At 49.5% G+C, this 16,355-nt stretch overlaps 1 protein-coding gene across 2 annotated transcripts in view; it reads right to left on the reverse strand.

Moving 5' to 3' along the window:
• PSME4 (proteasome activator subunit 4) overlaps positions 1-16,355 on the reverse strand; it is a 2,155,241-nt gene that overhangs the window by 1,207,206 nt on the left and 931,680 nt on the right. For both annotated transcript variants that reach the window (XM_086927646.1, XM_086927645.1), the window contains one exon: positions 7,745-7,798. In XM_086927646.1, the coding sequence (XP_086783772.1) occupies positions 7,745-7,798 (54 nt within the window). The remainder of the gene's footprint in view (positions 1-7,744; positions 7,799-16,355) is intronic.

A 16,355-nucleotide genomic window follows, 5' to 3' on the forward strand; every position in this document is an offset into this window, starting at 1 on the left:
CATGGGAGGCGCCTAAGTACTCTCTGTGACGTCATCTCGGCACCTGCGGCGCTAGTGACGCACGCGGAGCCGCAGGACGCCACCTACTGGCTCGCAGTGGAACTGCTAAGCAGAAAATTTTTCCGGATCCAGTCTGACGCCTGGGGAAATTCTAAGGTAAGGAATCCATCACTGACGTGTCTCTGTCAGATTCAAAGTTTGCACCACTTCTCCATGAAGGACTCGTTAAATGGCAGAAAAGGTGTGGACGTTGATGGCCCAGGCTGCAAAAGGTCAGTTAATAGGTTTGCCTTGGTCTTAACTGTGGTAGATAGAAGTCAAAGACCGTAGGTGTCCTGCGTACCACCACGGCAGAGGAGGCACTTTTGTGAGTAGGCAGTCCCCTGGGTGCATTCAATTCAGGCTCTGGTCAAGTGTCAGAGCAACTAGCCTTCTAAAGGTATAGACCAATATCACTATAACGAGGGGGTAGGAAGTAAATTGTCTGACATCTCATCATTGTCCCAGGACCAAATCTCATACGAAACCACCAAGGCACACACGGATCTCCTGGAATAAATAAAAAAAAACTTTGACCTGAACTCTGGGACACGCCAATGTATATTTGACAATGTTCTCCCACAGATTCCCTTATACGGCTAAAAAATGATATGTTGTATAAGCTATGTTGTATTTGTAAAGCTCTCGGACATCACTTGCTGTGTAATAGTCCACACTACAGAAAAACCTTCAAATAAATAAATTGTTGGGAACTTTTCAAGCCCCTGGATGGGATAGGCGTAAGGACCAAAAATGGCCTTCAACCTGATGTAATACTGAAGTCAGAGCACAGAAACAGGAGGGAGTCATCCTAATTCTGAGGCTGTGCCTTAGAGATTTCATTGTGTGACAAACGGAGAGCTCTTGCCAAAGTCACCTGAAGGATCCACAGGCAGAGTTGAAATGGATATCAATACTGATGTCTATGGAGCAAAAGCCAGGGAAGCACCAGGAAGAACTGATGAGGCCTGTAGCATGGGTGCAGAGGCATGGATTAGCGCTGACAGAGGTCCAGACAGAGGCTGAATGGGGTCAGCCTGTTTCAGGAAAGAGCCTGCCAACAGAAGCTGTGGTGCCCAAAGGCATCTCAGAGAGACCTTGAATGATTTCAAAGCGGAATGGGCTCCTTAAAGTCCTCAATTTGCAGATGAGAAGACAATGGCCCTGGAAGCTCAGTATTAGCTCAGACTGGCTCGGATTCGGGTGCAGAAGTCAGAGTTGGGACCCTGGATAACTTTGCAACTTCCTTAGATAGCAGGAGAACCTTGCATGACTTCTTATACTTGTATTTGACTGGTCAACTGACTTCCACCAAGACTTACCTGAGGATGGCAAAAGGAACTGAAGTGGCTTTGTGACTTGAACTGTGACTGATTTGTGCTGGGCGGTGCCAGTGGCTTTGGAATGCATCACAGAGCATTTGTCACAGGACTTGGACTTATGTTTCGTGCAGAGGCAACAAAGAGAGATGGCATGCAAATCCATGACCAACATCTGCTTTCTGCAAGTGCAGCAAGGCATTCACCTTGGCATTTTAATGGGAGGCATCCTAGCAAAGAATACATTCGGTAAAACCACGAAAAGTTGGGGGCAGAGCTCCAGGTAACCAAAGAGAGCAGAAAAAAAGGACGGACATCACCATACAGGGGTGATGCCTGTACGAGCCTCTGTGGTACCACATCCAGTAGCGGGTCGGAGTCATGACAGATGCTGACGGCGCACCTGATGATGCACAGATTTTTTGGGGACCCAATCTGACACTTAGGAGGATTCAAAAGGTGAGGAATCTGCAGTTATACGTATCCATGGGAAACCTGATCCTTTGTCTCTTCTTTATAAAAGCTATCTACATTTTTTCATATTGTGCAATGAAAAATGCATTGAGTGTGGAAAAAAGTAAATTCCTCCTCCTAATATGTAAGCACAAATCAAATTCCAATTTACATCATCTAGCGGAAAACCGGGCCCCAAGATTAGGTGCCATTTGCAGATTTCTGAGGGCATGTGTACTTCTGTGCGGTGGAGTTCAGCGCAGGAATGGTTTCAAATAGTTTAAAAAGTAATTTGTAATCCAAACAACAAGACAGTGCCATGAGCTAGATATCCGAAAAGGATAAGTTTATGAATATTACCCTACTCTGGCAAGAAAGTTACACATTATTTTAACACAGGAATGGCGACGCCTGGGGCTTGAGTCGTTGAGATGCCTAGGCAGTAGTTGAACAACAACGGCCTGACGAGCTCGGCTCATTGCCTTGGAGTCAACTTTCGGTTTCGCTTTCGGTCTCTGGCCTTATTCTATCCCAAGATCGACCTGGTCACTCGAGGTCTTCCGAACTCTGTGACTCCACCGTTTGCCAACGGTCGCGAGCGTCTGTGTGCTGGGCTGTAGCTGCTGACGCCTGCCTTTGAAGATGCCGGTGGGTCGACCGCGAAGGGCCATTTTCACCAGGTCTCACAGGTCCCTCGGGGGCACATTGCCCAACATGGCGGGCATACCAGACAATGAGAAGCGGAAAACCAAGACGCCTCTCCGGGGGGGAGCTATTCAAACGAATGTCATGGATCAATATACCCAGCCTAAGGGGTCCCCCGGTGGTACGAATAAGATTCTGGAGGAGGTAGGCGGAGACCCGGCTGCGTCGACCGAGTTGACTCTGCAGGATGTCATGTGTGCCATTGCAGGTATCAAGTCTTCCATCGGCCAGCAATACGAGTCTCTCGCCCTTAAGCTCGAAACTGTGGCCATTGACGTCAATTTGATCAGAGCTGACTTATCGAAGACTAACGAGAAGGTCAAATCCTTAGATCTAAAGACCTCCAGCCTTACGACCGATGTGTCCGACTTACAGACGGAGGTCGGCAATCTGCGGTCCTCCAATGATCTCATGGCCCGTCGACTTGAGGATTTTGAAAACAGGGCCAGACGCAATAATGTGCGTATTATTGGGGTCCCTGAAAAAATGGAAAATCCTGCCGTTGATCTCCTTGTGGAGGACCTCATCTTGAATCACCTCGCCCCCAGAGACCTATGTAAATTCTTCGCTGTGGAACGTGTGCACTGTGTACCTTGTGGGAAGCCGACGCCGAGTGCCCCTCCGAGGCCGATTATCGCCAGAATTTTCAACTTCAGAGATAGAGACGCTATCCTGCAGGCATCGCGGGTGGGAGGCCCTGTGAAGTTTGAAAACAAAACGGTCAGCTTTTACCCAGTTCGTTCAGAGACAGAGGATGGGATTTCAGGGTGTGAAGCGACGGTTTAGAGACATGGACTTGAAATACCCGATGCTATTTCCAACCAGGCTTCGTGTCGAATATGAGGACCGGACGTTTTTCTTTGATCGTCCTGAAAATGTGAGTGACTGGCTGGATACATTACCAAAGCGGAGCGAACAAACGGAGCACTCGGGTGGAGCAGAGGGTGGCGTGCCGGAGCAAGAATGACAATGTGGTCCCTGATTTCCGAACAATTAACATACCATACAGCCCGGTTTGAGTTCTTTCATACTGATGTGATCTATGGTGGTATACCCGAGGGTGGCGGGGGGAGTGGGACTCTTTCCTCCTCTGGGTTTCTTTTTGTAGAATAGTTTATTGTTAGAGCGACAGGTACACTGCAAGTTGGGGATGTTCTTGAGTCTAATGCAGGGTTGCAGGGTGGGGGGTATTGTAACGGGTTCATGTTGGGGGGTGGAAGGGGGAGTTTGGGCATGTTTCTCTTTTTCTCAATGCAACGTATTGTGTTATTCTTGTATCTGGGTACTGTGTTCGCTAAGGAGAGGACTCTGAATTCTTCCCCAGGATGGGGGGTAGTGGGTTGAAAATATTGTGTTGGAAAGTCAATGGATTAGGGGATAGGATAAAGCGGGGAGTAGTGTTGCAACTGTTGAGACGCCTCTCCCCTGATGTTGTGTTGTTGCAGGAGACGCACTTGATTGGGAACACTTGTCAAGCCATGAATCGGCGAGGATATCGTCTTGCTGTACACTCTGGGTTTATTACTGGTTCGAGGGGCGTGGCCATCCTAGTCAAGAACTCTCTCCCTTTGGAAATAGACAGCATGATTCTTGACGATAGGGGGCGCTATGCCGCTCTCAAAGGAAGGTTGGAGGGGAGGACTGTCTCTCTGGTTTCTGTATATGTCCCGCCTGGTCTACAGACCTTGACTTTTGCTGATCTTGGTCGTTTAGTGCTGGGGCTTCCGGATCGCTACCCCCCCCCCCCCCAGAGACCTCACCAGGTCGCAGACTTGGTTAGGTGGGATTTTAGATACAATGGGTTTGGTAGACTGCTGCAGGCTGATGCATCCGAGACAAGTACAGTACACGTTCCACTCTGGAGCCCACGGCAATATCTCCATTCTTGATTATGTTTTGATGCCGGCGGTACAGGCCTCCTCTGTCAGGGAGATTAGACACCTGGATAGGGTTTATATCAGATCACTCCCCATTGTGGCTCCAGATCGGCACTAGTGTGAGTGTCGAGGGACGAGTTGCCCCGATCAATCCCTGGTATCTTCGCAACCCCAAAACCCGTGCTGATTTGATTAAGTCCCTGGATCTGTACTTTGCCGAGAACGAGGGGTCCGTGTCCTTCTCAGTGTCACTGTGGGAGGCATTTAAGACGGTCATCCGAGGACAGGCATTACTGTTAATTGCTGGTGCCAAGAAAAGTAAGAATGAGGAGGTGGTTCGTCTAGAGACTGAAATAACTGAGCTAGAAAGGGACTTGGAACTGGGTGTGACTCGTTACAAGCTTCATGCTCTCAGCCTCAAACAACTGGATTATAAGGCCCAGGTGACCGATGCCACTAAACTTATGAGTAGAGAGCAGCAGGGGAGACTGTATGATGTGGGTGATAAAGCTGGGAAACTGATTGCTTGGCTGGATAAAAAGGAGAGGGCGAGTCGTGTGGTTCCCGTGATTGAGAAACTTGATAGAGTGAGTGTGACTGATCCGACTGAGATTGTCGAGAGTTTCGCGGAACATTTCCGACAAGTGTATTCCCCAGTCTCCGATAGACCGGAGGAAGACTCCCACCTGTTACTACATGATATTGGATTACCTTGCCTATCAGACTTAAATAGGGACTCAATGGACGCAGTATTTTCAGATGACGAGGTGGCCCTCGCTATTCGCTCTCTGCGCTCGGGCAAAGCTATGGGCCCTAATGGTCTGCCCATCGAACTCTATAAGTTATGTCCTGACAAAATGGCGCCGTATCTCCGTAATCTGTTTTTAGAGTCGCGAGACCTTGGCTCCCTTCCTCTGGATCAGCGCCTTGCTACCATTGTGGTGATTCATAAGGAGGGGAAACCGCGTGATCGGTGTGCGTCCTATAGGCCCATTTCGCTTTTAAACGCCGAACCAAAGATTCTCGCTAAGTTGCTGGCAAACCGCTTGATAAAAGTATTTAGTGACTTGGTACATCCGGATCAGCCCGTTCTCAGGAGGGGTACACGGCAGGGCTGTCCATTGCCTCAGCTTCTTTTCGCCCTAGCCTTGGAGCCCCTGGCTGCGATGGGAGCCCTCGATGAAGGGTATTCGATGGACCCCGGACTTCGAGGATCGCATATCGCTCTATGCCGATGACATTTTGTTGTACCTCACATCTTCTCGTAAGTCGTTGAATGTATTGTTTGATGTGCTCACCTCGTTTGGAAGGAATTCCGGCCTTGTGATCAATTGGACCAAGTCCTGTGTGTATGTGCTTTCAGGTGATACCCCCCCCCCTCTGCCGCGTCGTTGTCCTATCCAGGTGTCGCTGTCAGGATTTAAGTATTTGGGCATTTTTATATCTTTGGATCCGGTGGCTCGATTTGACCGAAATCTGCTCCCTCCTCTTCGGAGGTTGAAATCTGATGTTGTGGGCTGGCTCAGGCTACCACTTTCACCACTTGGGGGCGCATCTCTTTTTAAAATGATGTCCTTACCGCGATTTCTATATGCGCTCCAGAATACGTTTGATATTATTCCTGCCAGTTATTTTCATGAGGTGGAGAGTTTGCAGAGACGATTGATCTGGGATGGACGCTCGCGTATTGCCCTCGCCAAACTCACGCTTCCTTGGTATGACGGAGTTATCACACTTCCGGATATCAAACGATATTATTGGGCCTCTCAGTTGGGCGCGATTAATCATGGAATGTATGGACCAGCCTCCAACCCTGCATTTGAGATGGATAAGCACTTGTTGCCGGGTGGAGTCTATAACAGAGCCCTTTATTCCAAAGCAGAGGGGAGGGAACTGTCGGGACCTACCAAGATAGCGGTTCGAGTGTGGCATGATGCGAATACGGCAACGGGATGGAAGGATCGACTGACCCGTGCGACTCCCCTTTATGCGTCTGAAAGACTGGGGTGCCCGTGGAAAACAAAAGGATTTGAAAAGTGGGATATGATTGGTATCAGTAGGGTGTGTGATCTATGGGTCAAGGGTAAATTCAAGACTTTTGATGCACTGAAGGTAGAGTATGAGCTGAGTGATAGAGAATTCTTCCGCTATGCACAGATTACCCACGCGTTAAATTCGGTTTTTCCTAAGGGTATTGACATATCCTAATCCTCCCCATTGGAAGATCGGGTGCTTGACGGCCACGTGCCAGACAGCACTATATCTTTGATATATAAGAAATTAATTAATAATCGAACAGATCTGTTGACACGATTCAGAGAGGTCTGGACCAGCAGGTTTGGAGTTGGATGATGAGGACTGGCAGTCAGCGCTATCCTCGCCGAAGGAGGCTGCCATTCCGGCCCGCATCAGACTCGTTCAACTTAAAATTCTACATCGGATATATGTCACTGGCCCGCGCTTGATTCATAAGGGTTACTCAGTGGATGGGTTATGTAAGCGTGGTTGTGGACTGTTTGGAACCTTCCTCCATATAATTTGGGAGTGCCCGAGGGTGGCGGCGTTCTGGAATCGTGTGCATGCAGTGATGGAAAGAGTCACAGGGGTGGCATTGTTACCCGAAGCGAGGCGTTGTCTGTTGAATGTCTGGGAACCGAATGACTATGTTGCACAGACGCAGTGGGCGACCCTTGGTAATATGATTGCTAAAAGAGACATTGCACAGCTGTGGGGTTCCCAGCGGCCGCCCACGGTCTTGGCATGGAAGGAGAATATGGACTGGTGTATGTTCAGGGAGAAGACGGTGTATGTGGCACGGGGTAAACCCAGAAAATGGAATAAAATTTGGAACCAATGGAACTCCTTCCGTGGAAATATATGCACGCCTCCAAAAGTGGAAACCCCAGAGGTTCCCCTTTCCCCCTGACCTGGCATTCCAAATCTGGTGTAGCCTTTATGAACATTGATCTTGTTTCCTCACTCACACCCCCCCTGGCTTTAATGATGTCTGTATTGTATTGTACTGCAGTTTCCTTTCTCCTTGAACACATGTCCGACTGTATTGTTTTATTGCCTTGTATTTCAGTTTCCTTTTTAATAAATAAAATTATACCAAAAACCCACAAGAAATCTGTTTTTCTAATTAACAAACCGAAAAACATCAAGAATAATCCAGCTATATTACACCCTCAACAATGCATTAACGCTTTTCTCACAAAATATTACATTTGCCACAATCAAAATCACATGCAAAGAATGAAATCATATCTCCATCATACACTACAATTTTTAAAATGCAAACATAAAAAAATTACTGAAAAAGAATACATTGGATCATGCAACATTACTTACAGATTTCTTTTACTAATGCAGTCCAACAAATTATTGACCAATTTTTCATATTTTCTGAAAATAAAACATAAGGTACTATAGATCACAAATGGTAAACAGAAACCATTTTACATCTTAATGCATGCTTTAAAAATTCTCAGTTTCTCATAATGGACTCTGCACCCATGTTCTCTTCTTTATAGTTCTTTTGGATTTAGACCCACAAGACAGTGAGGAAAGCAACTTAAATTATTTGGTTTGAGTCTCATTTGGCATTGAAAGAAATCTGACCCTGCCTTTGAAGGGAATAGGTTCATTAGTGCACTGGAGGAAAAACAAATACAGATGGCCGAATGAACGAGGGGAAAATGACAAGGGAAGAGCTGTATGAGCAGGCCGGTGACAGGGAGGGTGGAAGAATTAAAAGGGAACAGGAAAAAAGAACTTAGAAGAGATAGGAAGCAGGTGGAAGTGGAATGGAACAGTATGGCAAGAGAAATAGGAACAAAGAAGGGTGGACGCAGGAGAAGGGGCAGATAAAAAACAGACGATGAGCAAGAACAAAATAGTGCACAACACCAAGACCCGAGGTTTCAAAGCTTCAAGAACCTGTGATTATATGATCATTTAGAACTATTCATCACACAAGAGCATTCTACATAGTATACGTCCAAGATGGAACTGACATCTATTCTCTAGTGTCTGTTCTCAATCAATAAATGGTTTGATTATGGTTTACTACCGTAAATCGAAGTAAAGCTGACAACAAATCAATTAATAAATACCTGGCACTGTATTAGGAACCCCAGTCCCAAAGTGGAAGTGGCTCAATTGCTTGTTTGTGGATAATTCTTGCACCTCTGTCAAGAATATGTCCAGGCGGGATTGCTGGCAATACGATGGGGAAATAGGAGGAGGCTTTCAGATGAAAGGAAGCTAGCATAGCCATTGAAAAGTCTGCAGGCCCTACTGGTGGGTGAAAGACCACCAGCCTTTCAGAAAGTGTGATGCTCCCCCTTCCACTGGGGAATCATGAAATGACAAGGGAATCGTAGGAAAGTGTCTTAAATAACATAGCCTTGGAGATCGCCCTGCGAGGATATGTCGCTGATTTTCCATGTGGTGTGCGTAGACTGGCTGCTCTGGGGTTTTTGCTGGCCAAACGTGAGGTGGCGCTGCGATGGTGCGATAGGCGTACTCCACACAACTCTTGGCTCCGGAGTTTAGCTTTCTGCAACACTAATAGTGAGGAGTTTTCGTTGATGATTCCCACTGCTGCTAGACCAGTGGACATCTGGGGCCCATACCGCACATACATCACCAAATCTAGGACTGCCCACCAGACACAACTAGACCACCAAATAGTCCCGGAGGGTTTGGTTGAGGGAACATACACCGTACCCCTCTGTGGAAGTAACACTGCAGGACTTGTGGATGGCCTGATGAGTGTGGATTGACGTTTGTGGTGCAGTGACGGGGTGCCCAATATGGTGCTTAGAGCTACTGCTATGAAGTTGATGGTGTGCTGATACTCTATCTGGGATACACCCATATGTCTACATTCCTCTTCCTCTCCATTCTACACTCCCTATGTATCTTGTGAAATGTTGTTTATAGTAATTTCATTCCTGATGTCCGTACCGCTGCCCAGATTTCTAGGACTATACACTGCACGGTCAAATGCTTCCTTTTGTTTCATTTATTATTAATGTGATTTGGCTCTATTACGGTTGTACATACGACGACTTGCAACGTACTATTTGATAAGTATGTGTTAAATGTGATTTTGTTTTATTTTTATTTTTTGGGGAAAAGATAAATAAAGATTTAATAAAAAAAAAGAAAATAATAACATAGCCTTAGAGGGCATGAAAGGCAGCAAATTACATCCTCTAATTACACCCCCCTGCAACTTTCAGATCTGAAGGACATCAGCAGAGAAGTCTTGTGAAGCAGCTGACTTAAATACTCTTTGAGCTTCCTATACTATTGGAAGAAAGAGGCAAGGCCAGACAGACAAATGGCCCATCAATCATCCTACCCTACTTATATTTAATCATTGTTTATATTTATATCATAGTGTAAATGCATTTAAGTCTATCATTACATTGCATTCCAAACGTAAGAGCACCATCAGATATAGCATGGGCAGAATAAAATCTTAATGTGTCCTGAGAAACCTATTGAGCCCATACAACATGTCATCTAAAAGCAATCCCTGCATCGTGGATCAGGCCATTGCATTCACTGAGTTCAAAGTTGATTGCCACGTATCATTGGACTCTCAATATCTTTTGAAAATAATTACTCTAACACAGGCTGCAAACTGTGTCACAGATTGGCCGTGGACATTTTGGTCATCTTCTACAAAGCAAGGAAAGTCCTTACCCAAAGGCAGGCTGAACTGCTGGCATGGATGATCAGACTCCCAGAGATGAGGATCTTACTGCCCAAGTGTCTAACTTTTTCGAATACCTGTCCAGGTGCACTAATGGCAATGTGGCCTTTTGGCTGAAAGACCTGACCAGCCTTTCCATAATATGGTGAACTCTGAGAAATCTGTAGGGACAGAATGGTGTTTCTGTCCACCTATCACTCCACTACTGCAGCAGAAGAGGGCGGATCTCGAAGTAAAAAATGTGACTCATGGAAAGGAAGCAAGAGTTTTGGCCTCAACTACTAGAAAATAGGATTTCTGTGAGAAGAATTGTTTTAACATTGTGATTGAAAGACGAATGTTCAATGCCTTTGTTATTTTGAACATAACTGTGCCAAGTAAGGATGAGCCTTTCGCACGGCTGAAAAAAGACCTGAATCCAGGCATCGAATTCAAGCCGGATTGATTTCTGCAATGATGTCTGTAGAGAAGTGCTGGAATCCAAACAAGGAAGACGTTGGGCACAAACTCAAGTCTGTATCCTCTTTTAAAGTGCAATAATAACAATAATAATAATCTATACTACTATAATAAAGGAAGAACTTTGAGGCTTTGAGGCGGGTAAATTCAGGAACCACAGCGCCAATCCACACACCCGATACACAGTTGTAATCGTCAGGGTGTGCAGATGGTTATAGGCTATATAGATTTAAAAAAAAACCCGTTATTTAAAACATTTACATTTAAAAATAAAGTAGTCCCTCCGAAGTAGCGCCGGCCGTTACGTGCATGCTCACGTAGGAGCGCGGGGAGGAGCGGCGTCCAGGAGCGCGACTAGGAGCGGCAGACATGGCGCGGGGGAGGAGCGGTGACGCAAGGAGCAGCGGACAGGCCGGAGGAGCGGTGACCAGCGGCGGTGAGGAGCGAGGAGCGGCGGACCGGTAAACTGAGGAGCGCGGGGGAGGGGCGGCGGCTGAGGTAAGGGGACCCACGGACAATGTCGGGGCAGGCGGGGGTTGGGGCAGGCGGGGGACGAGCCGGGCGGGGGCCCGGGCTTCTGGACAATGTCGGGGCGGGCGGGTGTCGGGGAAGCCTGATTGCTCCCGGACAAGGTCGGGACGGGCTGCTAGTAATAATAATAATAATACTGTTCAACCGTCCCATTTAGGTTACTGGAAATGTCAAAGTATTGTTCTGAAGTCACCTTGCACGAGTATAATGCCAAGCGTGGGATTATGTCTTTAGTCATGTTCTTATGCTCAATGAGAACTTTTTGCACTAGTTCAAAGGCCTGAGCCCCGGGTTTTCCTCTGGTTAACGTACTCTACAGTGACTGTTCTGATAAATGGAATTCTTTCATGTACTCTTCCAAAAGATTGCGGGACTAAGTAGGGCTGCTCTTTCTCTCCATTGCAATTTGCTCTGGTGATTACACTGTTGGCATGTAGGATTAGGACAAAGGGCTGGCAGGATGGTGGTGAGGCCAATATATCATTAAATATACACAATACCATTTAATTGATTGTGGAATATTGGTACACATTACTAAATCAAATGTTTGGCTGATGTATTGGATTTAATATCAACTGGACTAATACCATTCTTTCTGTGGTGCAAATCTGGTCCATTACACTCCTTGCACTATATCACCTTAATGTCAATGCTGAAACCTTTAAATATTTTGATTCATATATTATCAATAATGAAAACATGTTTCGGCATCATGACGTGTTGACACTCCAGGACAAATCTGAAACCAAATCAATTCTTTGGGCTAAACTAGGTAGGGCCTTGCTGTATAAAATTATATCTCTTGTTTGTGAGCACTGCAGAATACCCTGTAATGGGTAAGAACCCCCTTTGAGTGGGACTGCCCTTGAGTTACACAGTCTCATTTGGGGATCAAGCTATTCCTAAATCTCGTTGAAGAAAAGTGTGTCAGCTGATGGATAATAGAGGTCATTACCCTGCACTTCTTGACTGCTATTACTGGGCAGCTCATCCAGGTTTAATAATTGACTGGGATTACTTCCCCTTGGAGGACTAGAGTGTCTCAAACCCTGGGACATGCAAGGTAGAGCCGGAATAAACCCTTTGCTGAACTACAAATGGATTCTGTTTTGGCACAATTTAACTGTTGTTTATTATTTAAGGGTATGACACATACTACTGATCTATCAATCTGAAAGAAACAGGTTAGTATTAGATTCATTACCTTAGAATATCCCCAGGCGTCAGACCGTATCCGGAAATTTTTGCGTAGCAGTACCCTTGTGGGTCGGTAGGCGTCGTCTGCGGCTCCGCGTCCGTCGTGGGCGTCGTGGGCGCCGTGATGATGTCGTCGGAGTACTCAGACGCCGCCTCTGCGTGCTGACGTCAGTTCTTCTTTTTTCCGTGCCAGCAGCGCAGATCCGGAAAAAGTGGTACCTTAGTCACTTTTTGACTAAACCTTTTTGAGATCTTTTTGATCATTCTTCGAGTCTTCGACTCCGATCGGTGCCGGTAGGGATGCCGGGTTTTAAACCTTGTGAGGACTGCGACCGGCTGATGTTGGTCACCGACCCTCACCGACGGTGCCTCCACTGTCTCGGCGTCGATCATGATGACAAGACCTGCTCCGACTGTCGGGCCTTAACATCGAAAGCTAGGCTGAGGCGGTTCATCAAGCGGTTCGAGCTCCAACAGGCAGCCCGCGCCGTGAGAGGTCCCGGTCCGGACGGAGGTAGAGGGATCGGTCATGGGGGCGGAGCCATCAAAGCACCGGGAGTCGACATCACTCCTCAGGTTCGAAGTCGTCAGGTAAGCACAAGAAGTCGAAGAGACGTCATCGCTCTTCCGACTCCCCCCGATGCTCGCGCGATGCGGCCCGGGGGTTCGGGTGACACTGTCCTCGAGCGGCGCCGTCCTCGATATCTCCCTCGACCCGGTTCCGGCGTCGAGAGCGGCGCCGCTCCGACGCCGCTTGGGGAGTTTTACTTCAATGAACCGGCCCCATCATTTGACAACTCTGATTATCAGGAGATGGGTGATGAGGATTATTGGGAGGGGTCTGAGGACCCTCTGACACGTGAGTGTCAGTCCGAGGAAGACTGGACAGGTGGACTTGGGGATGCCAGTTGTCTGGACACTTCGCCAGACACTGGTTTTGTCTCACCTCCTACCGTGGCTTCGGAGGAGGGGGCAAACTTCAGTGTGGTGTTGACGCGGGCGGCCAAGGCCTTGGGCCTTGAGCTCCCCGTCGCGGCCGTGAGGACTAACCTCCTCACGGAGGTCCTTAAACCACAGTCAAGCTCGGCTGAGCCTCTGCTGCCAATTAATGAGGCCTTGACTGACGTTCTTTTGGGCACTTGGTCCAGGCACGCTACAGGCCAGCCTGTAGATAGGAACGTGGCCAGGCACCACCGCCCGGCCCCGGGCGACCCTTGTTTCCTGTCCACCCACCCCACCCCCGAGAGCCTGGTCAACCAGGCCTCGAACTCCCAGACCGCATTCCCCTCAGCGCCACCTGATCGGGAATCCAAGAGGTATGAGAAATACGGAAAGAAAATATTCTCCTCCCTTAGTCTGGGACTGCGGTCTTCCAACACCGCATGCCTCTTGGGCCGCTACATCCACTCCCTGTGGGACACGGTTGCGGACGTGCTGCCGCAATGCCCGGCGGAGGTCAAGGCTAAACTCGCCTAAGCCCTTGCGGAGGGTCGAGATGCGGCACGTTTTTCCATCCGGTGTGGGCTGGATACCACCGACTCACTGGGCAAAGCGATGGCAACGACGGTGGCGATTCGTCGCCATGCCTGGTTGAGGTCCGCCAACTTTTCAGCGGATGTCCAGAATACCCTCATGGACATGCCGTTTGATGGCCGTCGCCTCTTTGACGACAAGGCAGACCTTGCGCTTGAGCGCTTTAAGGACTCCAGGGCTACGGCCAAGTCCTTGGGCCTCTCGGCCCGCGCCATCAAACGGGTGCCTTTCGCTCCTTTAGTGGCCAAGGAAGGGGCGCTCCCACACGTGCTGCCAGCCACGCACCGCAGACTAACATCCAAAGCGGTGGCGGCCATGGAAACGGCCGTGGAGGCGGTCGGTGACAACGGCGAGGCCCGTCCACACCTTCCCCCGCAGCATCCGCCTCAAAACCTTCCTAGTCCATGCTTTCGGGCCCATGTGACGTCAGTGGGGGGCAGGGTTCGCCATCACCCCTCCCACTGGCGCACTGTCACATCGGACAGGTGGGTGCTACAAATCGTCCGAAGGGGCTACTCCCTCCCCTTCGAGACGACCCCTCCAGCCATGCCACCGCAATACCACCGCGTATCGGGGGATCATTTGCGGCTTCTGAAGGAGGAAGTTACGGCCCTCTTGGCCAAGGGGGCCATAGAGCGCGTTCCAGGGCCAGAAGTAGGGTGTGGTTGCTACTCCCACTATTTTCTGGTACTCAAGAAGGGCACAGGGGGCCTACGCCCTATCTTGAACCTACGGAACGTCAACGGCTTCCTCCGGAAGGAGAAGTTCAAAATGCTGACACTGGCTCAGGTCTTAGCTGCCCTGGACCCAGGAGACTGGATGGTAGCGTTGAACTTTCAGGATGCTTATTTCCACATCCCCGTCCTGCCGGCCCACCGGCGCTACCTGCAGTTCACGGTAGGCCACGAGCACTTTCAGTTTACCGTGCTCCCTTTCGGCCTTACCAGCGCCCCACGGGTGTTCACGAAAGTGATGGCGGTGGTCGCAGCTCATCTGCGCAGGTTAGGGGTTTCAGTCTTCCCCTACCTCGACGACTGGTTGTTGAAGGCGCCCCAGACAGTCGTCAGCCACCTCCAGACGACGGCGGATCTCCTGCACCTGCTGCGGTTCTTCATGTGGCCAGCGCCAGTACCCCTGGTCCCCGCAGAAGCCAGCCCACCCACCGGACTTACGACTTACGACGCCACCACCCTCAACGCACTCATCACCAGCTGGATCCCAGGATGCTGCAGAGCCACCCCGAGACGCACCCACGCACCCTTCACCTGCCACTTCTGCAACTTCTCCTGCATCCAGACCTGCACCGCACCCGCCAAGCCGAACGCCAGCAGCAACCACCTGAACTGCATCCTGCTCAACACCCGCTCCGTCCACAGACACGCTGTGGAACTCTGGAACCTGCTCGACACCACATCTCCTGACGTCGCCTTCCTCACGGAAACCTGGATGAACGCCTCCTCAGCGCCCGACGTCGCCATCGCCATCCCAGACGGCTACAAGATCACCCGGAGAGACCGCGTCAACCAGACAGGAGGAGGCATCGCCATCGTCCACAAGAACACCACCTGCATCACAACCAACTCCGACGACAACCTCACAGCCGCCGAACATCTTCACTTTCAGATACACATCGACCCCAAGACCACCCTCAGAGGCACCCTCATCTACAGACCCCCGGGGACCCCGCACACAATTCAGCGAAGACATCACAGACTTCATCAGCCCGCACGCCCTCCCCTCCGCTGACTACATCCTCCTAGGGGACCTCAACTTCCACCTGGAGAACAACAACGACAGCAACACCACCACCCTGCTGGACATCCATGCCAACCTCGGACTCAAGCAATTGGTGAACACCCCCACCCACTACGCCGGCCACACGCTTGACTCAGTCTTCTCCTCCAGCAAGGACATCTCCTTCAGCCACTCCACCGGACTCCACTGGACGGACCACAGTTGCGTTCACTTCAGCTTCAGAAGGACCACGACTCACCACCACCCGCAACAGGCTCCCCGCAGGAGCTGGAACAAGATCACCACCGACCAGCTCACCACATCACTGAACCAGAATCCTCCCGCCAGATCCACGGACCCCAACCAAGCAGCCAACAACCTCACACAGTGGATCACCAACTGCGCTGATGACCTCACAACCCTGAAAAACCATCCCAGCAGGCCCGGCAGCAAGAAAGTGTCCTGGTTCAACGACGATCTCAAGAACTCCAAGAAGAACTGCCGCACCCTCGAGAAAGTCTGGCGAAAAGATCCGACTACAGACAACATGACCGCCCTCAAGCACACCACCCGCAAACACCACCAGCTGATCCACACCACCAAGAAGACAGCATTCAAGGAACGACTAGACAACTCTCACAACAGCAAGGAACTCTTCAGCATCGTCAAAGAGCTCTCCAACCCCAGCGCCGGAACCAACGACATCACCCCCTCGCAAGAACTCTGCGACTCACTCGCCTCATCATTCCACAGCAAGATCGCCGACATACACAACAGCTT

Source organism: Lissotriton vulgaris, chromosome 6, assembly GCF_964263255.1.
Source record: "Lissotriton vulgaris chromosome 6, aLisVul1.2, whole genome shotgun sequence".
In the NCBI taxonomy this organism is placed as follows: domain Eukaryota; kingdom Metazoa; phylum Chordata; class Amphibia; order Caudata; family Salamandridae; genus Lissotriton; species Lissotriton vulgaris.